The 26,644-nt window shown below is 41.0% G+C and overlaps 1 protein-coding gene across 1 annotated transcript; it reads left to right on the forward strand.

The window, feature by feature from the left end:
* Positions 1-2,110: 2,110 nt before the first annotated feature.
* LOC120575286 (deleted in malignant brain tumors 1 protein-like) lies at positions 2,111-26,050 on the forward strand. Its single transcript, XM_039826006.1, has 7 exons — positions 2,111-2,167; positions 2,599-2,634; positions 2,739-3,053; positions 7,790-8,092; positions 8,919-9,218; positions 12,968-13,288; positions 25,941-26,050. The coding sequence occupies exons 1-7, from the start codon at positions 2,125-2,127 to the stop codon at positions 26,048-26,050; spliced, it is 1,428 nt and encodes a 475-aa protein (XP_039681940.1). The 5' UTR covers positions 2,111-2,124.
* The last annotated feature ends 594 nt before the right edge of the window (positions 26,051-26,644 follow it).

Consider the following 26,644-nt stretch of genomic DNA (forward strand, 5'->3'; position numbering starts at 1 on the left):
CCCTAGACTCACAGTCACATCGGGTAGTGACAGGAATTTAATAAGTGGGTGGTTCACTGCATGAAAAGTGGGATTTTCAAATCTGTGTAGCAGCAGGGGGAGTTTTACCCCAGGTGACATTTTTCTAAAAGGTATTAACTTCATTTTAAGAAAATCTCTTAAAATAGACCAGCCTCAGTATAGCCTAATTGTAGACTCTTAAATTTTAGCTTGAATTGATTTATTTAATTAAAGTATGCTAGATTAATTACCGTGTATGTCATTAGTAATGACCAATGTTATGTAAAAAGAGATGCACAAAATAATTTATTTCAACAATTAGTTTTAATTTTACAAAGGTAAAATGTGCATTCCATGCAAACAACATCACAGTCCCCTAGAGCTCAAACACTGTGCGAGGTGGCATGACTACAGCGACCTTTCTTTGGTCTTGCTCATCCACGATTGTCTGGTGGAATGGAGACAGAGGCACCACTGTACAGTTTTCTAAGAGAAGTATTTCTGCTGACACCAAAACACTGCTTCACATAAAGCATATCAGCTGTGTCATTGCATGACCCAACCATTTGTCTTTTTAAAATACTGGCAAATTCAGCACCATATTCATATGTCCATGGCATATGAAGCTGTTGGCTCTGCTGAAATGGCCTCATAATATGGACTTCAATTGTCCTATTGTTATTAAGCTTTCCCAGTATTCCATTTAAACTCACTGTAATACACCTCCACATCAGTGTGTGCGCCATGCTCGTTAATCTGCTCCTCTTTGTCTTTCTCTATCACTCTGCCCCTACCCCCGCCCCGCCTTCACTGCTTCGATTTGAAAAATAGACTTCACTTGGAAACACACAGGAGTTGTTCAAGACGTACAGAGCGTTTTTTTTCTCCTCCATGTCACCTCCAAGGCTCCGTAAAGATGCGCCCACAGAAAATGAAGACAATGTAAGTAAATGATTATTAATGAAACTGCGAGCTAGTCTGTACTGTTAACTCTTGAGAAGTACAATGACTGCCTTTGGATGTTAAACAGGCTACTTAGACTTTGGCAGTGATGTTTTAAACCCCATCATGCACGCAAGTTTAAACGCGAGCAGCACAGCTGTGTGCCTGGCTGCTTTCAGCGCCATTCATTAGCAGAGCTAAGCGAGTGACTTGCTTTATAAAAGTGTATTTTTTTGGTCTTGTAATTTACAGGAAGCAATATGCCATCTTCACAACTCAGAGACAAATTGTAGTAGGCGCTACGAACCGGAGCAATGGTAAGATTTAAAGAATATGCTTTCATTGGATGAATTTCATTCATTCTGCTGTATAAGGACATAGCTACGTTAATAGATACCAATCTAAACAGTACATTTTTTTACAGACTAACCTCGCCTCATAACAAAGCAGTGACCTCCTATTTGCTCGGAGCTATGTCTGCAAGTCCAGATTTACATGATGCTGATAATGACGCCATTGTGTGTGTATAAGTAAAGTTTACTGTTTTATCCTTCCTTGTTTAATTTAACTGTGACTTTTTTTTTTTTTTATTCATACCATCTCATTTAATTGTTTTCCAGCTGCCTGTAAGACATTATTTTGTTCCATCAAACCCGCCTGCCTCGTCTCTTGCACTTGAGTCCATACCAGCTTTCATCAAACTGTGACACTGGGAGCCAAGAGCTTGCAGATGGAAGGAGGGAAAGAGGAGGAGTGGAAACAGGGAGCCAGGAGCTATGGCAGGTAGCTGAGAGGTCAGGATGAGATGTGGAAGTCAATAAAGAAAAAGGAGTGATTAGAGAGCCATCTTCGTGACATTGAAGACTCTGGCTTAAGGCTCAACATACCTCGCTAACCCACTAATCTCGCTTCATGGTACACAACTCCATTGAACATTCTTTGATCAACAACAATTTTAAGAATTAGCCATCGTTGAGTTGCTTTGGTGCTGCAGCTTTTGTACTTTGCACTCTATGGTTCAGAACTACAGAGGTTCCGTAATCTGTAGTTTTGGCTGAAAAAAATGCAAGAAAGAGGAAGTGTTCCAAGAAGGACTAGCAGTGTGAAGTCTTCTTTGCACCTCAGTATTAAGTTCAGTTTTCTGTCACTGATAAATGAGACAGTGCAGCCTTAGTGTCAGCCATGGGGAGCAAACAACAGAGAAACATTTGCCATTTGGCCGTGGGTAAGACCAATATTACAAAATTGCATTTGGAAAGCAGATTTAGTTTAGCAGCTGTATTGTATGGTATAGACAAGTCTCTTGAAACTGTAAATAACATTCAGAACATCAATATAGTAGTAAATGGTTATTTCATATGTGAAGATATGAAGGTGTCCTGAGCAGACTTGAAGCAGAATGTAACATGAAACTGAATTCAATATAATTAAATAATTGAAAATGTTACTCTCTATACTTTCACATATAGCTTACTGAGACACACATCCGGTCGTTGATAAAGGGCAATAAAGTGCACTTTTACACAACTCTGGTCCGTGTATTTTTGGATACTTTATTTATTGGTCCCAGAAACCCGACCTTCCGCAAACTTTATTTATGTCTTAAAGCTTGTTGAATTTATGAGCCTTACCAGTTTTTTCTCTCTCTCTATATAGTCTATTTTCTATTGAGTTCAACTTCACCTGCTGCAGGTCAGTCATGTCTATGGTGTAATGCATACAATCCTTTTAGTTTTCAGTTTACAGTCTTGGCAAAATACTTAAATATTGTATGTTATTTCTTATGTGTCTGACAGATGGTCAGATCAGATTAACTGGGTCTGGGTCTACTCCGTGCTCTGGAAGAGTTGAAGTCTATTACAACAACATCTGGGGAACAGTCTGTGATGATGATTGGGACTTAAACGATGCTGAGGTGGTTTGCAGACAGTTGGGCTGTGGTACGGCACTGAATGCCACTCAGTCAGCCCGCTTTGGTGAAGGAACCGGAAAAATCTGGCTTGATGACGTGGCCTGTTCAGGAAGTGAGAGGTCTGTAACTCTGTGTCAGCACTATGGATTTGGGACACACAACTGTGGACATGGGGAGGATGCAGGTGTCGTCTGTTCAGGTGAGAAAGATTTTGGATAAAGTATTTTAAATAAATGTATCCTTTTCTATAGACAGCTCTGTCACTCAGATGCAGCGATGGAAAAGAGCTGGGCCCGCTTCTCAGAAAGCAGGTTTAGTGAAAACTCTGAGTTTGTTAAAGGTCCCATGGCATGAAAATTTCACTTCATGAGGTTTTTTAACATTAATATGAGTTCCCCCAGCCTGCCTATGGTCCCCCAGTGGCTAGAAATGGTGATAGATGTAAACCGAGCCCTGGGTATTCTGCTCTGCCTTTTAGAAAATGAAAGCTCTGGAATCTTCTCCTTATGAGGTCATAAGGACCAAGGTTACCTCCCTTTCTCTGCTTTGCCCGCCCAGAGAATTTGGCCCACCCATGAGAGAGATAAAAATCATGGCTTTCAAACGAGCAAAGTGGCAGTTGGTCAAGGCCACACCCCCACCACATCCTAAGGAAAGCTCATTGTGGGACTGGCTCTAGTGGCTGTAATTCTGCACCAAGGCTGAATTTCAGGAAAGAGACTTCAGATACAGTATTAGGGGACCACTAAGGCCTATATAAAAGAGACTTCAGATACAGTATTAGGGGACCACTAAGGTCTATATAAAAGAGACTTCAAATACAGTATTAGGGGACCACTAAGGTCTATATAAAAGAGACTTCAGATACAGTATTAGGGGACCACTAAGGTCTATATAAAAGAGACTTCAGATACAGTATTAGGGGACCACTAAGGTCTATATAAAAGCATCCAAAGATGACCATGTCATTGGACCTTTAACCCTGAGATGAGGGAAACTGGGTTTTCTGTTTCAGAAAGAGAGGGAACTTCAAATCAGAGTCAGTTACTATGGTAACTGAGCCTGCACCTAACCTGGTCGGGAGCAGGTTTTCCTCAAGAAACCTTGAGTTTCAGTCTCCTCCCTCTGACATAGTGCTCTTTCATTTCCTCATTCATTCATTCATTCAGTCTGTATCAGGAGCATTTTAGCATAGTTTGTTATCGGCATGAATAAAAAAAAAATTATGTTGGTTTATTAACCATGTTAGGCAGACTATAAAATGTTTTTTTTCTACAAACATGGCATTTCCTTTTGTCAACGATCCCGTTGATGAAGAAGCTGCTTTACTTCGCAGGGTGTTAAATGTCGGGAGATATTGAAGCCGCGACATTTTAATTTTCAGATAACAATAACAATTTGAGCGGTACATAACCTTATCTGTCCTCATATTACTAACGTCACCCATCTTGGGCATGCTCTACATCCCAGCAGATTATTTGTGTCACAAATCTTTTTGTAAAATGGCAGTTTTCTTTAAAGGAAAAGCCACTGTATAGCAAAGCACCATCAGAAGAATGTGACTCGCTCTGAAACGTGTTTTAAACATTTTTGTAGTGTTCCCTGGACACAAACCAGTAATAGTCATTAAAAAGGCGTTCCACTGTATTGCAGGTGAATGATGTAAACCCTTTGAAATAAAATATGAATTATAATTCTGTTAATGATGGTGCTGCAGCCTCAGTGGAATTAGTAGGCTTAGTACTTTTTCGCCCGCAGTATTGCACTTAAATGAAATAGATTATAGGTTCAATACCATTTCACCAGTAATATTAGGCTATACTTATGATTAAATACTAGCCTATATTGGAATATACGCATTTACTCTAGCAGCAGTTTTCTCCCGTACAATCTCTCTTTGCAGCAGCCGCTGTGTTGTTTTTTTAAGAGGACTACTGGATCGTATACGACGTCACACGGCACCTCTGATTAATATTTTGATAATTTCATAACGGTTTAATGTAGCTACTTACCGTCTTTTCCTGCTAAAAGCTAAGAAGTTAGCCGTCACAGGGGTGTCTTCAGTGTCTTTGTAGCCTTTGCAGAAGGTTTTCTATCCAGCCTGGAACTTGTGCCTCTTTTCGGAGTTGTTCAGCAATAAATTAAAATGCTTACATCCAAGATTTATCCACTCAATGTCCATAATTTCACGTTTTCGGTCATTTCTTCCGCTAGCTCTGTGCTACTGTCTAGTATAAATCTCCCATGATGCTTTGCAAGAATGTGTTTTTCAACCAATGGGAAGGCAGGTCCGTCACACAAAGACTATGTAGTGAAAAAGAGAGTTCACGGGGAAACCAGGAAAGTGAAAACAAAGAGTAAAGTGAAAAAGAGAGATAAGTATGGGCTATTACAGTTCTACAGAGAAGAATGCCATCACTGTTTAGATATTTGGGATACATTTGGGCCTTATTTTGAAGAAATGTTTGTCATTTATATGAGTTATAATGTTCATTATGTTTATTTTTGCACTGTCATCTTCGTGACATTGAAGACTCTGGCTTAAGGCTCAACATACCTCGCTAACCCACTAATCTCGCTCCATTGAACATTCTTTGATCAACAACAATTTTAAGAATTAGCCATTGTTGAGTTGCTTTGGTGCTGCAGCTTTTGTACTTTGTACTCTATGGTTCAGAACTACAGAGGTTCCGTAATCTGTAGTTTTGGCTGAAAAAAATGCAAGAAAGAGGAAGTGTTCCAAGAAGGACTAGCAGTGTGAAGTCTTCTTTGCACCTCAGTATTAAGTTCAGTTTTCTGTCACTGATAAATGAGACAGTGCAGCCTTAGTGTCAGCCATGGGGAGCAAACAACAGAGAATAATTTGTCATTTGGCCGTGGGTAAGACCAATATTACAAAATTGCATTTGGAAAGCAGATTTAGTTTAGCAGCTGTATTGTATGGTATAGACAAGTCTCTTGAAACTGTAAATAACATTCAGAACATTAATATAGTAGTAAATGGTTATTTGATATGTGAAGATATGAAGGTGTCCTGAGCAGACTTGAAGCAGAATGTAACATGAAACTGAATTCAATATAATTAAATAATTGAAAATGTTACTCTCTATACTTTCACATATAGCTTACTGAGACACACATCCGGTCGTTGATAAAGGGCAATAAAGTGCACTTTTACACAACTCTGGTCCGTGTATTTTTGGATACTTTATTTATTGGTCCCAGAAACCCGACCTTCCGCAAACTTTATTTATGTCTTAAAGCTTGTTGAATTTATGAGCCTTACCAGTTTTTTCTCTCTCTCTATATAGTCTATTTTCTATTGAGTTCAACTTCACCTGCTGCAGGTCAGTCATGTCTATGGTGTAATGCATACAATCCTTTTAGTTTTCAGTTTACAGTCTTGGCAAAATACTTAAATATTGTATGTTATTTCTTATGTGTCTGACAGATGGTCAGATCAGATTTTTAAGAAGTTAGCCATCACAGGGGTGTCTTCAGTGTCTTTGTAGCCTTTGCAGAAGGTTTTCTATCCAGCCTGGAACTTGTGCCTCTTTTCGGAGTTGTTCAGCAATAAATTAAAATGCTTACATCCAAGATTTATCCACTCAATGTCCATAATTTCACGTTTTCGGTCATTTCTTCCGCTAGCTCTGTGCTACTGTCTAGTATAAATCTCCCATGATGCTTTGCAAGAATGTGTTTTCAACCAATGGGAAGGCAGGTCCGTCACACAAAGACTATGTAGTGAAAAAGAGAGTTCACGCCAGGAAATCCGAGTGAAAACAAAGAGTAAAGTGAAAAAGAGAGATAAGTATGGCCTATTACAGTTCTACAGAGAAGAATGCCATCACTGTTTAGATATTTGGGATACATTTGGGCCTTTTTTTTAAGAAATGTTTGTCATTTATATGAGTTATAATGTTCATTATGTTTATTTTTGCACTGGATGACTCCAAATATATAGGATAACTGTTTTAGACAACACAAATGCTTGTGTAGCATTGCTGTGTGTGTGATATCAATAAATTTGACATTATTATTTTGATTATTGGCAAAAGCGTCTGGACTTTTTTTTTAAAAGAATTTATATATTTTGTCAACTGTATAAATTATAATATTTATTTCTTCACAGTTTGACACCCAAGACATATGGGAACTGATTTAGACAGGAGATTGGCTTAGCTTTTATTGTTCTGTGTGTGATAAATATTTATATGTAAATAAATATCTGTGAGATTCATTTTCCATTTTATTTATTTATTTGTTTTTAAGGTCATACAACCTTTTTTACATTCAACTGACCTCACTACAGCACAAATATTCCAATAGCCCCGTTTTTCCTGAAAAAAATGATGTACATTGATTGACTATAGACAACAGGGTTGATCTTTTACAAGCTTTTTTAGAAAATAAAACCAGACGGACAAGGAATTGTAAAAATGGCCTCAGGTTCCTGAGGACTCGCTGTATGTGCGCATGAGTATTTCCGCTGACCCGTTTGTGGTTGTTACCATGGTGAATCGTAGTATCATGGCTCCATTCATGCTGCCTTTTTATTGTGGTGGTGCACGGGTGTGAACCAACTCCTATCAGCTGTTCTGAAACCGAAAACTCTGAGTTTCCCATCTCAGGGTAAATCAACTCCGACATCAGGGTTAGACTCAGTTTGTTAAACCTCCTACCTGAAACTGGCCCCTGGTAACCACAGCACACTTTTAGAATTAGAAATTAGAAAAAGTGTGAAAAGTTGCTAACAACCCTGAAACTGTTACTAAAACTGTAATGTAAGTGAAGCAGTATATCAAGTGCTTTATCAATACCATACTCACAGTCTTGTAAGGAGTATAAAGCATTTAAGTTACTCATAACTTTTGCCAAATGTGTTTAAAAAAAAGACAGTATCTATCATGACTAAATGTGTTCTCTGCCTAGGTGTCAGATTGGCTGGGTCTACTCTGTGCTCTGGGCGAGTTGAAATATATCACAACAACACCTGGGGAACAGTCTGTGATTATGATTGGGACTTAAACGATGCTGAGGTGGTTTGCAGAGAGTTGGGCTGTGGTACGGCACTGACTGCCACTCAGTCAGCCCACTTTGGTGAAGGAACCGGACAAATCTGGCTTGATGATGTGGCCTGTTCAGGAAGTGAGAGGTCTCTAACTCTGTGTCAGCACAGAGGATTTGGGACACACAACTGTGGACATGGAGAGGATGCTGGTGTGGTCTGTTCAGGTAAGAAAGTTCTATTTAGTGTTTCCCTTCCATTCCGGTGAGCAGCGCCTGCTGCATGCTAGCTCATTCCCTGGTCGTGGCCCACTAAAATGGTAGGGCCATATTTAATGTTATTGATTACACCTATTTGCCCTTCAATGAAAATGTCAAAATTGTTGCTGTGAGCTAAGGGCCTATTGTCAACCATAGATCATTGCTGTGGCTAAACATTCAACACATACAAAAGCGAAAACACAAACATTAGGAGAAAAGCACTCCGAATTAAAAATGCTTAAAATATCAAAGTCTATACATGAGGAAATTAAAACATCAAGAGACTTGTTCTCAAAATAAGAAAGACGCAAATGCTTAAATACAACACATGCATACTGTATGTGGCTCTTCCACCCAAATCCTGTTGTAAATTCTTTTCATTTTTAAACATTTTATGTACATCATACAAGTAATTTGCCATTTGAGGTCCCACTCTTGACTTCAATGGGACAAAACTGCACACCATATGCAGGGAGACAAGCATGTAATTAGGTTATATTTAAAGTGTTCAGCTTGTGTTGAACATTTCATAGGAGACTGCTTTCACAGCTTAAACTCTGGTTATATTTTTCAAATATCAGTGGAAGAGAAATTAGATTTGAAAAACAAGCATGTGAACCTGAACAAGTTGTGCAATTCTGGAAAGGGCCCATAGAACATAAACACTGCCTCTTTACAGTAAAAAAGACCAGTAAATTCTCAAATCTTTAAACTTTTTTATTTTACACCATGAAGGCTTTTAAATATTCAGAGTTCCCATTATACCTCCTCATTATATTGTGTTATGTTTCAGCACTCCTCCCAAAGCCCAGCATCTCCATGAATCCTGCTGCTAAGGTTACCTGGGGTCAGAACGCGGCGATCACTTGTTCTGTCTCAACTCAAACTCAACAGATTTTAAGTCCAGCATTTATTTTGAAAAAGGCTTCAAGTTCAGTTGGAAAGACCCAAACCTCAAGTACCAACTCTGCTACCTTCAACATGCCTGAAGTCAACTTTGACAATGAAGGATCATACCAGTGTCAGTATAAGATAACAGTTGCAGGGCAAGACTTCACCTCCTCGAGTGACTCTGTCAGCCTTTCTGTTACTGGTAAGGAAATCAGTCAATTCCCCAAAAATTGATGTTTAAACATTTTGTTTGCGAAGTTATTGGCTTTCTTGTTGAGAGTTATATGAGGAGACACCTGTGAGTGGTATCAATTTCCTTATCTAACTTCTGCAAGAAATCTAACTTACTTGCAAGGGAATTTCCCCAGTGTGGGATTAATAAAGTCTATCACATCTTAAAACTGAAAAATATATCTCAGCTCAAGGTAATACATTTTTCACTCTAACATTTTATTTTTTCAGCGAGCTTCCCGAAACCTCGCATATCCATGAATCCTGTTGGTGAGGTTAACTGGGGTCAAGATGTTGGCATCACTTGTTTGATCTCAACTCAGGTTTTAGGAGGGACGTTCATCCTGCAGCACTCCTCAGGCTCATCCAGAAAGACAGAAACACGTACCAACTCTGCTACCTTCAACATTGTCCAAGTGGACTTTCCCAATGAAGGATAGATAGATAGATAGATAGATAGATAGATAGATAGATAGATAGATAGATAGATAGATAGATATAAGAAAATGCTATGACTATGAGTCATCCTCAGGTCTGGACTCTTATCAAGCATGAGTAATTTCAGGCAGAATGGACAATGTACATTTGAGTTGCAACAACTTCTTGTTTTAAAGCAAAATGGTTGCCATGCCACGTTGCGCTGTTCGACGAAAATTCAAGTTTTTAATAACTTTACATCATTAAGGTCTTTGGATTGTACAGAATTTTTTTTAAATGTATCTGGTCAAATCTGTAGGTGTGGAGGATTTCTTTGAAGCTATAGTGCATAGTTTCTGTCGCCCCCATGAGGAATTTTAAGTAATGATAAAAATACTGTCAACAATAGGTTAGGTAGCCGGCTACAGAGCTTCATGAGCTGTCGGTTGTATGTGTTGAACCCCAGGAAGAATAGTCTTCACTACAGTGATGACTAATGGTAATCCTTAATAAACGATAAACAATAAACTGTCCACACATTCACACTATTGGCTATGGAGCCAATTGGTCACGCCTGAGCCCAAGCCAAATTTCAATATTTCAATAGTTTCCCAACACATTCTTATGAACAGGTTTGTAGGATATCGTACGAAAATGTATGAATACCAATCAGCGGCACTTGGTAGTTAAGTTTATCCGACAATAGGTTACTGGTAGCCAGCTACAAAGCTCTGTGAGCTGTCGGTCTAATGAGCGGACATTACATTCAAGTTTAGTCAACCATAAGGGGGCACCATGCCGCGACAACATTTAAGTTCAAGCACTTAAACAAGTAGTTATGTTTAAAACACTCTCGTGAACAGACACACGTTTCCTGGGTGAAAGTGTTTTGTTTTCCCCAGGATGCGAACTCTGCTCCCTGGCTTGAAAGCGCTGTGTTTTAAGACCCACCCATCCACCCCGACCTTCTCCATATGTGGCTCACAGCATTCTTATACAGCAACACACAATGGAGTCCATGCAGTAAAGAATATGGAATACTTAAGAATTACAGTGCTTAACTTTTCAAAGCTACAGTGCCTTGCGAAAGTATTCGGCCCCCTTGAACGTTTCGACCTTTTGCCACATTTCAGGCCTCAAACATAAAGATATAAAACTGTAATTTTTTGTGAAGAATCAACAACAAGTGGGTCCCAATTATGAAGTGGAACGAAATTCATTGGCTATTTCAAACTTTTTTAACAAATAAAAACTGAAAAAGTGGGCGCCAAAATTATTCAGCCCCTTTACTTTCAGTGCAGCAAACTCTCTCCAGAAGTTCAGTGAGGATCTCTGAATGATCCAATGTTGACCTAAATGACTAATGATGATAAATAGAATCCAGCTGTGTGTAATCAAGTCTCCGTATAAATGCACCTGCTCTGTGATGGTCTCAGAGGTCCGTGTAAAGCGCCAAGAGCATCATGAAGAACAAGGAACACACCAGGCAGGTCCGAGATACTGGTTGGGAGAAGTTTAAAGCCGGATTTGGATACAAAAAGATTTCCCAAGCTTTAAACATCCCAAGGAGCACTGTGCAAGCGATAATATTGAAATGGAAGGAGTATCAGACCACTACAAATCTACGGAGACCCGGCCGTCCCTCTAAACTTTCAGCTCATACAATGAGAAGACTGATCAGAGATGCAGCCAAGAGGCCCATGATCACTCTGGATGAACTGCAGAGATCTACAGCTGAGGTGGGAGACTCTGTCCATAGGACAACAATCAGTTGTATACTGAACAAATCTGGCCTTTATGGAAGAGTGGCAAGAAGAAAGCCATTTCTTAAAGATATCCATATAAAGTGTCGTTTAAAGTTTGCCAAAAGCCACCTGGGAGAGACACCAAACATGTGGAAGAAGGTGCTCTGGTCAGATGAAACCAAAATCGAACTTTTTGGCAACAATGCAAAACATTATGTTTGGCGTAAAAGCAACACAGCTCATCACCCTGAACACACCATCCCCACTGTCAAACATGGTGGTGGCAGCATCATGGTTTGGGCCTGCTTTTCTTCAGCAGGGACAGGGAAGATGGTTAAAATTGATGGGAAGATGGATGGAGCCAAATACAGGACCATTCTGGAAGAAAACCTGATGGAGTCTGCAAAAGACCTGAGACTGGGTTGGAGATTTGTCTTCCAACAAGACAATGATCCAAAACATAAAGCAAAATCTACAATGGAATGGTTCACAAATAAACATATCCAGGTGTTAGAATGGCCAAGTCAAAGTCCAGACCTGAATCCAATCGAGAATCTGTGGAAAGAACTGAAAACTGCTGTTCACAAACGCTCTCCATCCAACCTCACTGAGCTCGAGCTGTTTTGCAAGGAGGAATGGGCAAAAATGTCAGTCTCGATGTGCAAAACTGATAGAGACATACCCCAAGCCGACTTACAGCTGTAATCGCAGCAAAAGGTGGCGCTACAAAGTATTAACTTAAGGGGGCTGAATAATTTTGCACGCCCAATATTTCAGTTTTTTATTTGTTTAAAAGGTTTGAAATATCCAATAAATTTCGTTCCACTTCATGATTGTGTCCCACTTGTTGTTGATTCTTCACAAAAAATTACAGTTTTATATCTTTATGTTTGAAGCCTGAAATGTGGCAAAAGGTCGAAAAGTTCAAGGGGGCCGAATACTTTCGCAAGGCACTGTATATGTATGGATGATTCATGAGAACAGCCTCTACTTTGAGTTGGTCGTATCAGCTTTTATTATTAGCCGACAAAAGGTGACTTTGAGCCAGGTACAGAGCACCTTTCAGGGGCAGTAAAGTTTACCCGACAAAAGGTAAGTGTCATGCGGAGACGACAGTTAAGTTTAGGCACCAAATTAATAGTTAAATTAAGGAAAAAGATTGTGGTTTGGATTAGATAGATAGATACATAGATACATATTGATCCCCAAGGGGAAATTCAATTAATTAAAACACTCCCGAAGTACGAACACGTTTCCTTTGGGTCTTTTTTGCTGGTATTTCGATGGGAAATGGGTCTTAGTCTGAGAAATTATATATCAGAACTTCTTTTTCTGCCGCAACTTCAAACTGCTGCCACTTAACTAAAAACATGCATCCGTCATGAGTGATCTGATCAAAAGTGAACAGTTCTAAGCATGTGGTCACACCCATTAGTAGAATGTTTCACCATATGAGTCTTGAATAACCCCCACCTTTGCCATCTTGATCTATGTTGATTCATTAATTTGATATTCTCCTAATACTCTTGTCCCTTTTATACTTTTCCTCTTACTTTAGTGCCGCTACAGCAGCCCAGCATCTCCCTAACATCTAACAGAGGGCTGGTCTGGGGCCCTGAAGGTGCACAGATCACCAGGGGTTTCAGCTTTGTCTTCACCTGCTCCACTTCCTCCCATTATCCTGGAGGTGTTTTCCATCTCATCTTCTCTGGTTCAAACCTCACCAACACAGAGCCAGCAGTCAACCAGTCAGCCTCCTTTTCCTTCCTGGTGGCTGAGTATGAACAACAGGGCAACTACAGCTGTGTGTATGAAGTCACACTGTCCTCGAGAACATTCACTTCTACACAGACAGCACCGATTAGTGTCGTCATTAAAAGTAAGTAGAATTAACAAAAAATAGTTGAACTAAATTTTGCAATGTTTTATCAACAATATTTGAATGATACATAGACTACTTCCTGTTTATGTGGGGAGGTCGTCTGTTCAATCCCCAGACCAACAGGATAAAATCTGGGTGGGGAAAGTGAAAGGGCAGCGCTTGTCCCTCCCTCATTACCACCACTGAGGTGCCCTTGAGCAAGGCCCTTAACCCCAACCTCTCCAGTGGAGCTGCTCAGCAGATCAGACTGTGGTTGTACTGGGCAGCTTCCAGGTATGAATGTGGAACTGTGTGAATGTGACAGGTCGTTGTTGCAAATGAGAATTTGCTCTCGTAACTCTACCTGGATAAATAATGGTTAGAAAATAAATAAATATATATATGGCTTATTTCTAGTAAAGCCAGAGCGGATAGAGAAATAATGAGCTGCATGACTGTACATTTACCAGCCATATTACTCGTTATAGTAGTCTGGATAACCCAGGAAGTACATTCGGGATAACTGCCTGACATTACATAGAGATTCTCTATTGCCGCTCTTTCATGTGTTGCCATTCATAAAATTAAAACCAGGAAGCAGCAGAATCTCGGAGTTTAACAAACTACATGCTGAAAATAGCAAGTTGTGAAGAAATTTTGTTGTTTTTTTCCTACTATATACCGGTGTATGTGTGGTGTATGGACCTTGCTCACAGTCTTTGTGAGTTAGGCACAACAAAGTAAGACTAGGGCAATGCATTAAGATGCGTTCCCTTAGACAGAAACCAATTTGCAACGATCCTTCAAACCATGCTGATGAAATAAATTAGTTTAATTTTCTACCCTCCCAGTGACCTAGCCTTCACAGGTGGTACCCATGCTGTATCACAAAATAGAATGTATTAGTCCCTTGGTTTTGGGATGGTCATTTGAACATGTTTAGGCACCGAAACTCATTTAGTTAGTTTAGAACAGCATTTGTGGTTTGGGGTAAAATGAGAGTAGCTTTACTTGTACATAGTCCTATTGGTTATTAAACTTTCTCAGTAATCCATTATAACTCACTGTAATTCACCTCCACACCAGTGGGTGCGCTGTTCCGCGCCCTGCTGGTTAATCTGCTCCACGTGTCCTCTATCACTCTGCCCGCCCTCACTGCTTCCATTTGAAAAAAAATCGGCGGGACATGGGAGATGAGTCTGGAGAGTTGGACAAAAACTCCCGAAACATGGGAATATTTCAGGCCAAATGGTAAAAAGAGTTTCCGGTACACTCTGTCAAACTTCACTTGAAACACACACAGGAGTTGTTCAAGACGTTTGGAGCAGGTTTTTTCTCTCCTCCATGTGTCTCCTCGGGGGGGCTCCAAAGATGCGCTCACAGAAAGAAGACAACGTAAGTATATGATTATTAATGAAACGGCTGACTCGTCTGTACTGTTTATTAACTCTTGATGCATTACAATGACTGTCTTTGGATGTTAAACAGGCTACTTAGACTTGGCAGTAATGTTTTAAACCCACGCAAGTTTAAACGAGCGTAGCACAAGAGCTGTGGCTGCTTTCAAGCGCCATTCATTATTGAGGCAGAGCTGACGGTTGAGTTGCTTTATAAAAGTATATTTTTTTATCTTCGTAATTTTCAGAAATTTTAATTTAATTTAATTAATTTAATTTTCAGTCTTCACAACTCTGAGACAAACTGGCAGAGACGCGTACTGAACGGGAGCAAGGGTAAGTTTTAAAGAATATGCTTTCATTTAATGAATTTCATTAACTCTTCTGTATAAGGACATAGATACGTTAATAGATACCGATCTTAACCATAGTTTATTTATTTTAATTTTTTTACAGACTAACCTCGCCTCATAACGAGGCTGTGACCTATATTTGCTTCGGAGCTGTCTGCAAGTCCAGATTTACATGACGTGATAATGACGCCATTGGTTTGCAAGTAAATTTTACTTTTTCATCTTTCCATGTTTAATTTTACTGTGACTTATGTTTTTATTCATACCACTCTCATTTCATTGTTTTCCAGCTGCCTGTAAGACATATTCAGACAGCACGCGGAGCTTCAGCTAGAAACAACCAGATGCGGCATCGCGGGCAGAAGCTGTGAAGAGCTCAGCTTCGAGTCGGTCGAGAAGAAAAGATGGTAAGATTAGATCCGTTTGGTCAATGTGAATATTTTTTAGGTGCATTCACGTAAGAGCGTGTTGTGGCCATAAATAAATATCACGCAGTACTGATTGTCTTTATTGATTGATTTACAGCTGCTGGAAGCGAGACAGTGCTGCGCTGGGGTGAGGTGGACATTTGGAAGGTGCGCCACCATAGCAGACACCAAGGACAACGCACCACAGACGTCTGCTAAATGGACCTAATGCTGCCGGTTACCTCCAGCTCCGAAGGGCCGTGGGTTAGATTTGGACGGTGCTGCTCCTGGTGAGTGTGGGATATTTGTTGTTGGTGTGCTGTGTTCTCGGATGCTTTGTACATAGTTTTTTTTTTCTGATTGCGTTTTGTGTTTTGTGTCAATAAAGCTCTATCTTTGAATAAACAGCACGTTCCTGGCAAATCATTTTTAACTATGATAATCATGACATGAATATATTACATAGCATATATGAAATAAATAAATAAAATAAATATAATTTTATTATTATAATAATAATAATGGCCCAGGTTGACCAATAGCCTAACCCGTGACAGACCTGTCAATCAATCACGAGAGATTTTTCTTGTTTTAAAAGTAGTGGTTTCATCCAATAGCGAGTGAGGAATTCCAGCCAGGGCACACGCCGTTCTCCTGGGGGCTCCTATTCATATTCTAATTAGATCATTAACACCTCCCCGGGGGCTCTCCATATCGTCATGGTTCGTTTTCCACAATATAGTGGCACAGACGAACGTTAGCGTTCACAGCCTGTAAATTGTGCCGATAATGTAACGAAAATTAAAGGGGATTTCCGGGTGTTTACAGGCATTTACGGGGGACGGAAATCCCACTTTTCATGCAGTGGAAGGTGTTGATTGGTAAATTTTTCTTCCCTTTGGCCAGAACCTACTGTGCAGACTTAGTAGAGTGGTATCATTCGTTTAGTTGCTAAATTGGATAAGCGATTACATCTATTGTATTAAAATGTTAAACTATTTCTTTCACCTTCATAGAAATACATTGTTCATTAATGTTTTAATGTAAAGGCCCAATCTAATTTTGTTATGTTAAATATACCCTTACTTTTATATCATGTCAAATATCATAAGTACTTTCTTCAAATAAATGTCTTAAAATGTATTTTAAGTATTCTTGCCTATCTTTTTGCACATACACACATAACCCAGATATGACCATGAGGAGTTTAAACTGGAGGGTCTCATACTACCATAAAGAATGACCAGACTGGGCTGGGTGGGTAATAATAACCCAGTTATTAAAAGATGAGGACTGGCAGCCATCTTGCATCTCCCTTACTATTTCTGTCCCTGGCCTGCCTTGGTTCACAAACACACTTCTTTATTAATTTTATGGATTATTTGGTGCAGATTATTAATTGATTATTGATCATATCATAGGCGGACAGTTATATTAAAAAGGCTAATGTTACCATCAAAACTATGAATGAAACACATATGGAATGATGTACTTAACAAAAAAAGGTGAAATAACTGAAAACATGTCTTATATTTTAGATTCTTCAAAGTAACCACCCTTTGCTTTTTTTGGTAGCGCTGCAAACCCTTGGTGTTCTCTCAATGGGCTTCATGAGGTAGTCACCTGAAATGATTTTCACTTCACAGGTGTGCTTTGTCAGGGTTAATTAGTGGAATTTTTTTTCCCTTTTATTACAAAAAGCAAAGGGTGGCTACTTTGAAGAGCCAAAATGTCAAAAACAAGCCCATCATAACATCATAATAACATCGACACCAGTAGAAACACAGGACAGTTTATGGAACGTGTGATGGTATCCGTGAAACCAAGATGATACACAATGGTACAGCTGATGCCACAGTGGAAGTGAAAAAATACCTCAACTATGCGTTTTTGCCCAGAACCTCATGAGCCCCTAACTTACTGGAAAGACAGAGCAGTAATCTTTCCTCATTTGTATGTCCTTGCTAAAAAATATCTTTGCATGCCAGTAACAAGTGCCTTTGTGCGAGGATTTTTTCAAAGGCTGGAGAAATTATCTGTAAAAAAAGAAGTAGGCTAAGTCCTTCCACAGCAGAGAAATTAATATTTTTGAATAAAATCTATAAAAAAATTGATAGAGACATTGTGGCTTGATTTCTATTATTAATATTTATTTTTCATGACCAAAATAACGTTATGCACAGCGAGGTGCCACAATTTCTACAACTGGTGGTGGTGGCACACAATGCTGTCTTGGGACCATACAACACAGCAAGGCTCCTACATTTTTAAACCTCCTCATTGAAATCTTCTTCCCGCGAGGGTGATCAGGAGCAAATGGGTCGGAATTTTGTGATTCTTTGGGACAATGTCCTGTTCCACCATTCAGCACTAGGCGAGAGTGGTTTGAGAATAGCACCCACATTTCAGGATGGTGTTCCTTCCACCATGTTCTCCTTTCCTGAATATAATTGGAGGAATTCTTCTCCTCTTGGAGATGGAAAGTACATGATCGCAACCAGGGCCGGATTGGGACTTATTTTCAGCCCTGGATTTTCATGCCTTAGACCGGCCCACTTTACTATCACGAATGACTATATTAAAAATTTTTAACAAAACCTTAGTATATAAGTCTGCAATAGCGCCCTGTTCTCTACATCCTTGTAATTCGGTTGTATTTTGTCAAATATTACTATTTCCAAGTTGCTTCACAATGTAGATTTATTAGAAAAGTTAACATCTTAACAACAACCCAATGATGTTGAACAATATCAGAATCTGTTTCTGTGCAAATAAGTAATCAGATTAAATAAAGAACAAGATACATTGTATTGCACTTTCTAATGACATCTATTTTTTCCTTTGAATATTTCATACAACTTTCATAATGGGTCACAAGTAATATTTGGGCATAGAAAGTGATTATATTGGAGCTAATCTGATCATGTTTGCTTGTTCACACACTGTGATACAACAGCTTACAGTAGATGTGCCATCCACACTGACAGCAGCTATCCCTAATGCCCACTACTGGCACACAGCTGCTGACACAATCACATTTTATAAATTGTCATAATTCTCAGCAAAAATCTCTCCCTTTTTACAAAGCTTTCTGATCAAGTCAAGTCAGTGTCATTATGGTAGTGCCAAATTATCTGGCATCATTAATTATCCCAGGGCATTTTTCATATAGAGCAGGTCAACACCACACTCTTAATTCTTATAATACTCAGTCAATGAGCAACCCTACCTGCCCAAACTGGAGTTCTGGGCTCATAGCCTGCTGCTTGGTAACCTTACTGGCTCTTCATTGTCACTGTTAGCAGCAAACTGGACTAGTAGGCCTACTAGCTGCTGCTGCAGAGCTACAAGAACAAGTTTGATTCATTAACATAGACGCTGGTTTGCAGGCACTTCTCCTAACTAACTCAGCTTACCCGTCTCAACGTCTTCATTTGGCGTTTTGCTAAAAATAGAAAAAAGATTTAATCTGGCTTCACTTTCTAGAGCTCTCCTTTTTTAAATTGACGCCTTTTCAGTGCCGTTTTGCGGCTTTCTACTACCCGTTTAAAACAGCTTCTTTTGTTTCGCGGTGGCAATTTTTTTTTAGCAAGGTGCTGCCGTCCGGAGGACTCGAACATAAATAGGTCATCATTCACCAGGCTGCACTCTGCGAACGGTGGGCCGCAAGAAAAATAAATACATGTAAACACAAAAGTGGGATGCGAGTGCAGGCAGCATAGGGACAGTATCGATAATATTCAACTATGATTTCAAACAGTGCCATACGGCCCTCACAACCAAACAAGACGCCCATCGGGAATTCTCCGGTGCTCCGATATAGCCAATCCGGGCCTGATCGCAACCCTTACAACCAAGTAAGTCTTCTTCAAGCGATGGAAGAGGCCTGTGGAGATATTGGGGCACAAGCACGTCAAGGATGGATACAGCATTCAAGGCGTTTTTTCCCATGATGCATGACTTCGTGAAAGTATTTGCTGTGATATTGATGAAATTCTCTTGCCAGATGTAATTGAGAGGCATGATCAATAAAAATTGATTCAATGAATGCAGTACATTTTGTACTTATTTTTTTATTTACCTATGTACTTATTTGCATAATATTTTTTTGTGGGGTGCAACTCATTGTCATACACCTGAACTCCTCATTAAAGAACTTAATGAAAAACATGTATTTTCATTTATTTCTTTGTGTATCTTCAGCTGAATTTATCAAATAAACAGAGAACACACTTTTAGTTTTGATATTAAAGGGGTGATAGAATGATTATATAGGGTATTTTACACTGTTCCTTAAGGTCTCCTAATGGGGTATGTAACATTGGTTGGGCTGAAAATTGCCAGAATGCTATTTTATTAGGCCCTTAACTCCCCTGTGAATATGGCTCTATTTGGAACAAGAGCTTTTCTTCCAAATATGGTATGCTGATGAATATTCAGAATGAGCTACGCGCTGATTGGTTTGAGCAAACTACATAGAAACACATGGGAGACTCGACAGCAGGTCTCATTGCAAAGTTATACATTGCCTGCCTTCCTTCACAGACCCCGGCCTGCTATGAGTGCTTGGAGCTCCGTCACGGCAGCACACAGCAGGGACTACCAACACCGCTGCCCTGACAGAGGGCACACATGTCACGCCACTTATACAAAATTTAACTAAAGGTCTTGTAAAGCTAACAACGGTGTCCGATTTCAAGTTAATGAATAATAGCTGCGACTGTCCCTTCAATCCTAGCTATGTGTAGCTACAAACCACGGATAGTTAACTTCCTTTTCGCCTTAATTCGATTATATTACAATTTGAATTTCGTCACGCCACTTACACAACATCTAACTATATGTCTTATAAACCTAACAACGATTGTCCGATTTCAAGTTAATGAATATTTGTGAAGACTAGGTGTTTCGTTAGCTGTGACTGTCCCTTCAATCCTAGCTACAAATCACGGATAGTTAGCTTCCTTTTCGCCTTAATTCGATTATATTACAGTTTGAATTTCGTCACGCCACTTACACAACATCTAACTATATGTCTTACAAACCTAACAACGGTGTCCGATTTCAAGTTAATGAATATTTGTGAATTCCAGAGGAATTCTAAGAGGAGGCTAGCTAGCTCTCATTGATAGAGCTACATCCAGCCGCAGGCTCTATCAATGAGACTCGCGGACAAGCGGCGTTTATTTCCCCAATCGTTTGTTTAAATAACTCAACACATTATAATTACACACATTTAAAAGAGTAACTGGAACCTGTGGTAACACATTGCTGGTGTAACAAGCTCGCTGACCGCGCTCTCTAAGATTACGGGTTAGGGGTCAGTAAAAATTTATTTAATAATTAATTTGCATATTGATAGCCTACTATACTATTCCTTTTCAGCATCATATTTGTACTCTTGGGGTCTACTAAAATAGGTTTACATGCTTTGATGTTAAAAAAACATGTTTCTCATACTGCCCATTTCTGCAGCACATTTGCCTGAAACTCTGTCTGAGATCAGTCTGACCAAATTCAAACAAGTCACTGGGCGGGTTTTGAGGAAGCTGGACAGAAAACGTCATAAGTGCAAAACCGGTTATTAACAAAACAACAAATACACACTCAAACAAATGGCACAAACTGAACCCCGCAAAGTAAAAAAAAAAAAAATTACACAGAGGCAAAAAACATTAACCAACAAAAGGGCAACCTCTCAGCATGCTGCAAAAAACATTCCTCATCCCTCTCCCTTTCAAACAACCTGTATACATACACACAATTGGGTGTGTAACCCCAGCCAATAACAGCGTGCAGTGTGCAGTCCGTTCTCTTAACAAAACATTTTGCCCACCTTTGCCATCTTGATCTATGTTGATTCATTAATTTGATATTCTCCTAATACTCTTGTCCCTTTTGCACTTACTTTAGTGTCGCTGCAGCAGCCCAGCATCTCCCTGACATCTAACAGCAGTGTTAATTTTGACAGCGAATTCTGATTTAGTCTTAGTCTTTTGAATAACACACCATTTAGTTTTAGTCATATTTTAGTCATCTGAAATCTTTTAGTCTCAGTCTAGATTTAGTTGACTAAATATCCTAAGAGTTTTAGTCTTAGTCTAGTTTTAGTAGACCAAATATTAGCAGATTTTAGTCGACTAAATCTACAGTGGACTTAGTTGACTAAATGTTTCTCCAGAATTTCCGGTCATTGGAAGTATCCATCAGTCTGTTATGGAATGGTATTAACGTTTGAATATGCAATACAGACACAGATTTAACGGTTGTAATACAAAACATGTATTTTATTTTATTCTTAATGTCAAAAACACTGACCATGGCTTTTTCAAGAAAGATAATCTCACATAAAATAAGCATAAGACCCGCGCTCCCTGAAAAATATACACGCTCCCTGAATGGTATCACAAAAGTCAGCCTGCGCTTATAGCAAAGAATGAGGCTGTCAGTCCTTTTTTTGTCCACAAGTCAAGGCCAATGGATACTCTCCGGGCACCAGCCAGTCTCTCTGAATTTTTGTCTTTCATGTTCATACTGTGTTTCAACCAAATTGCTCATTTTAGTTTTCTTTGGAATCGTTAGTCTCCTATCTACTATCTCTATCATTAGCACAAAGTCCTCGTCTTCAATTGTTGTGAGTGGTAAACCTGTGCGTCCAATCCATCTAGCTATGGCCTGCTCCTTGGTCTGTTGTTCCTTCCGATTCAGTTTTGTACTTTGAAGAACTTAGAAAGCCGAGATGGGCTGCTGCTGGGTTGCACTAGCAGCACTAGCTTTATTTCCACTTGGCCCATGGTCATCTTTGTCATCAGACATCATCTGTATCTGTGGAGGGGGAATAAAGGGGGGAAACTTGTGTGATTTTTTTCCCCTTTTCTGGCCCAATCTCTCCCTCTCTGTGACACACACACACACACACACACACACACACACACCTACTATAATAGTACACAATTGATTCAATTTGAGGACATTGAATATTTATACTCATTAATTCAACGAGACAATCGTCTAACCAATACAGTTCAGAGGTGGTTTCCTTTAGCTTCTATTTTATTCCAAGTTTAGCGGAAACACAGTGGTTTATCTCATAAAATAACCTTAGCATGTATGCTTACCTTCATGCATTTCTGGATTAGTCGTCTGTAAATATCGCTTCAAGTTGGTGGTGTTTTTCCCAGTGATTTTTGCTCCACACGGTTTACAGAAGAGTTACGGTGTAACTAAGACTGTGCAATTAAACACAACTAAAGATAATGTAAACAACCTAACTGTTGTGAAAACGGCCTCGGAAACTGTGCGAAATTCTGCAAACTCGTCTTTCTTCTCCTCCTGTGTAACTGCTGCGCGTTTGTTTAGCTAGCTGTTGCGCGGCATTTGCCGCGGCTTTTAAAATGGCTCTGCTGCTTCTGCATAGATCAACCTACCCCTCAAAGATTCGCTAGGATTGGATTTCTTCACAACTTGTCCCACAAAAAAGAGTAGTTCTGCTCTTCTGCATTCGGTCCAGCCCTAACATTTTTGTCTCATTTTTATTGTTGACTAAAAGTGTCAGTTATATTTCGTCACAGTCTTCGTCATCATATCTGACTTTTTATTTAGTTTTTGTCCGTGAAAAAGGTTCGTTGACGAATAATTTTCGTCTTAGTCTTCGTCAACGAAATTAACACTGCCTAACAGAGGGCTGGTCTGGGGCCCAGAAGGTGCACAGATCACCAGGGGTTTCAGCTTTGTCTTCACCTGCTCCACTTCCTCCCATTATCCTGGAGGTGTTTTCCATCTCATCTTCTCTGGTTCAAACCTCACCAACACAGAGCCAGCAGTCAACCAGTCAGCCTCCTTTTCCTTCCTGGTGGCTGAGTATGAACAACGGGGCAACTACAGCTGTGTGTATGAAGTCACAGTGTCCTCGAGAACATTCACTTCTGCACAGACAGAAACTATTAGAGTCGTCATTAAAAGTAAGTAGAATGAACAAAAAATAATAGAACTAAATTTTGCAATGTTTTATCAACAATATTTGAATAATACATAGACTACTCCCTGTTTATGGGGGGAGGTCGTCGGTTCAATCCCCAGACTGACAGGATAAAATCTGGGTGGGGAAAGTGAAAGAGCAGCGCTTGTCCCTCCCTCATTACCACCACTGAGGTGCCCTTGAGCAAGGTCCTTAACCCCAACCTCTCCAGTGGAGCTGCTCAGCAGATCAGACTGTGGTTGTACTGGGCAGCTTCCAGGTATGAATGTGGAACTGTGTGAATGTGACAGGTTGTTGTTGCAAATGAGAATTTGTTCTCAATCGACTTACCTGGATAAATAAAGTTTAGAAAAGAAAAGAGGCTTATTTCCAGAAAGCCAGAGCGGATAAAGAAATAATGAGCTGCATGACTGTACATATACCAGTCATATTACTGTTATAGTAGTCTGGATCAACGGAAGTACATTTCCGGGATAACTGCCTGACATTGCGCCAGATGTCTCTCTCTTTCCACTCTTTGTGTGTAGCCATTCTCAAACTCCCTTTGTTCCGGGAAACAACAAATCTCGAGTTAGCAAACTACATGCTGAAAATGGCAAGTGTTGAAGAAATTTCGTTGTTTATTTCTACTATACCAGAATGTATGTGTGGTGTAGCCAGACTTACTCCACAGTGCTGTGGAGATAGGCCTGGCAATGCGAGACTAAGCCAATGCATTAAGATGCATTCATGGACAAAACCAAATTTGCAACAAGTCCTTCAAACCATCCATCCATCCATCTTCGTCCGCTTATCCGGTGTCGGGTCGCGGGGGGAGCAGCTCCAGCAGGGGACCCCAAACTTCCCTTTCCCGAGCAACTTTAACCAGCTCCGACTGGGGGATCCCGAGGCGTTCCCAGGCCAGGTTGGAGATATAATCCCTCCACCTAGTCCTGGGTCTTCCCCGAGGCCTCCTCCCAGCTGGACGCGCGCTGGAACACCTCCCTAGGGAGGCACCCAGGGGGCATCCTCACCAGATGCCCGAACCACCTCAACTGGCTCCTTTCCGCAAAGGAGCAGCGTCTACCTCGAAGCTCCTCACGGATGACTGAGCTTCTCACCCTATCTCTAAGGGGAGACGCCAGCCACCCTCCTGAGGAAACCCATTTCGGCCGCTTGCACCCGGATCTCGTTCTTTTCGGTCATGACCCAGCCTTCATGACCATAGGTGAGGTTAGGAACGAACCTGACCGGTAGATCGAGAGCTTTGCCTTCTGGCTCAGCTTTCTTCGTCCAACGGTGCGATAGATGGAATGTAATACCGCACGCCCGCGCCGATTCTCCAACCAATCTCCCGCTCCATTGTCCCTCCTATCGCAACAAAACCCCAAGGTACTTGAACTCCTTCACTTGGGGTAAGGACTCATTCCCTACCTGGAGAAGGCATTCCATCGGTTTCCTGCTGAGAACCATGGCCTCCGATTAGAGGTGCTGATTCTCATCCCAACCGCTTCACACTCGGCTGCGAACCCGATCCAGTGAGTGCTGAAGGTCACAGGCCGATGATGCCATCAGGACCACATCATCTGCAAAAGCAGCGGAGATCCCCAGCCCACCGAACTGCAACCCTCCCCACCCGACTCACCCCGATATCCTGTCCATAAATATACAAACAGGAATAGTGACAAAGCGAAAGCCGCGCCCGGCGGAGGCCAACCCTCACCTGAAACGAGTCCGACTTATTGCCGGGAGAACCGGACACAGCTCTCACTTTGGTGTGCAGAGATTGGATGGCCCTGAGTAGAGACCCCTCACCCCATACTCCCGGCAGCACCTCCCACGAGTACCTCCCGGGGACCCGGTACACTTCTCCAAATCCACAAAACACATGTAGACCGGTTGAGCATACTCCCAGGCCCCCTCCGAGGATCCCTTGCGAGAGTGAAGAGCTGGTCCGTTGTTCCACCACCAGGGAATAACCGGATTGTTCCTCCTCAACCTGAGGTTCGACTATCGGGCGGAACCCTCCTTTCCAGCACCTTGGAGTAGACTTTACCAGGGGAGGCTGAGAGGTGTGATACCCCTGTAATTGGCATCACACCCGTCTGGTCCTCTTTTTTAAAAGGGGAACCACCACCCCAGTCTGCCACTCCTTTGGCACTGTGCCAGACTTCCACGCAGACGTTGAAGCGTGTCAACCAGGACGCCCCCTCCACACCCAGAGCCTTGAGCATTTCTGGACGGATCTCATCAATCCCCGGGGCTTTGCCACTGTGGAGTTGTTTGACTACATCAGTGACTTCCGCCCGGGAAATCGACGCCAATCCCCCGTCATCCTCCAGCTCTGCCTCTAACATACCATATGATGAAATAGGTAGATTATTTCTACCCTCAAATACGACCTACAAGAGCATTTTCCATCCTTGTATCTAAAACAGAGAAAGTAATGGTCATGGTTTTAACTGCCCGTGGAGAGTCGCGTCCTGGCGGGGATCGACTTGGACACGCAGACCTCCTGTTATCTCCTAGTGGGAGTGCATTTCCCTATCCGCGCAGCCTGGTCAGAGCCTCTGAGCATCCCCCCTCTCAGTCGGGCAACCAAGAAGGGCAAGGTGGGCGTCCTTGAGAAGGAAGGGACCTCCGGTGACCCTGGGAGGAACGGCTGAGACCGGAGAGGTACAAAGAAAAATCAGTGGTTTTAAAGATCCCTTTTAAAGATCCCCCAACCCGGCGTTCGGTCCAGTATGCGAAGAGGGCAGAAGGGCCGGGGGTTTGCTGAGGGGAAGGCAATAAAAGGGGTTGCCTCGGGGTACACGCGCACGCACGCTCAGCGAATTGCCACACCGCCCACCCTTTCCTGGCTTCTTCTTTGAGATTCTTCATGGTGTCCATTGGATCAACATTCTCATAGTCAGACTTCCCTCATACTCCTTATCTTCATAATCATTCCTGACTCTGACAGCCACTGAAACACAAGCATCATGAACATTCAGAAGAAATTATTTACAAGCATTTGAACTTCATGGATGAATGTGTACTGTGTGAGCACAGACATTGAGTTTGGACGAGGGCTCCGTTGTTGGTTCGGCTGTTCTCCTCTTGCAGACCAGACAGACCACCACCAAGACTAGAGCAGAGCGCAGCAGACCCCCAGCAGCTACTGAAGAGACCAAGCGGCAACAAATGCACTAGGAGAGACAAACATTCAACAGTTAATCCTAAATTTTTGGGATTAATAATGTGATATATCTACACACTAA

The sequence above is a fragment of the Perca fluviatilis genome, chromosome 15 (assembly GCF_010015445.1).
Source record: "Perca fluviatilis chromosome 15, GENO_Pfluv_1.0, whole genome shotgun sequence".
Classification (NCBI taxonomy): Eukaryota; Metazoa; Chordata; class Actinopteri; order Perciformes; family Percidae; genus Perca; species Perca fluviatilis.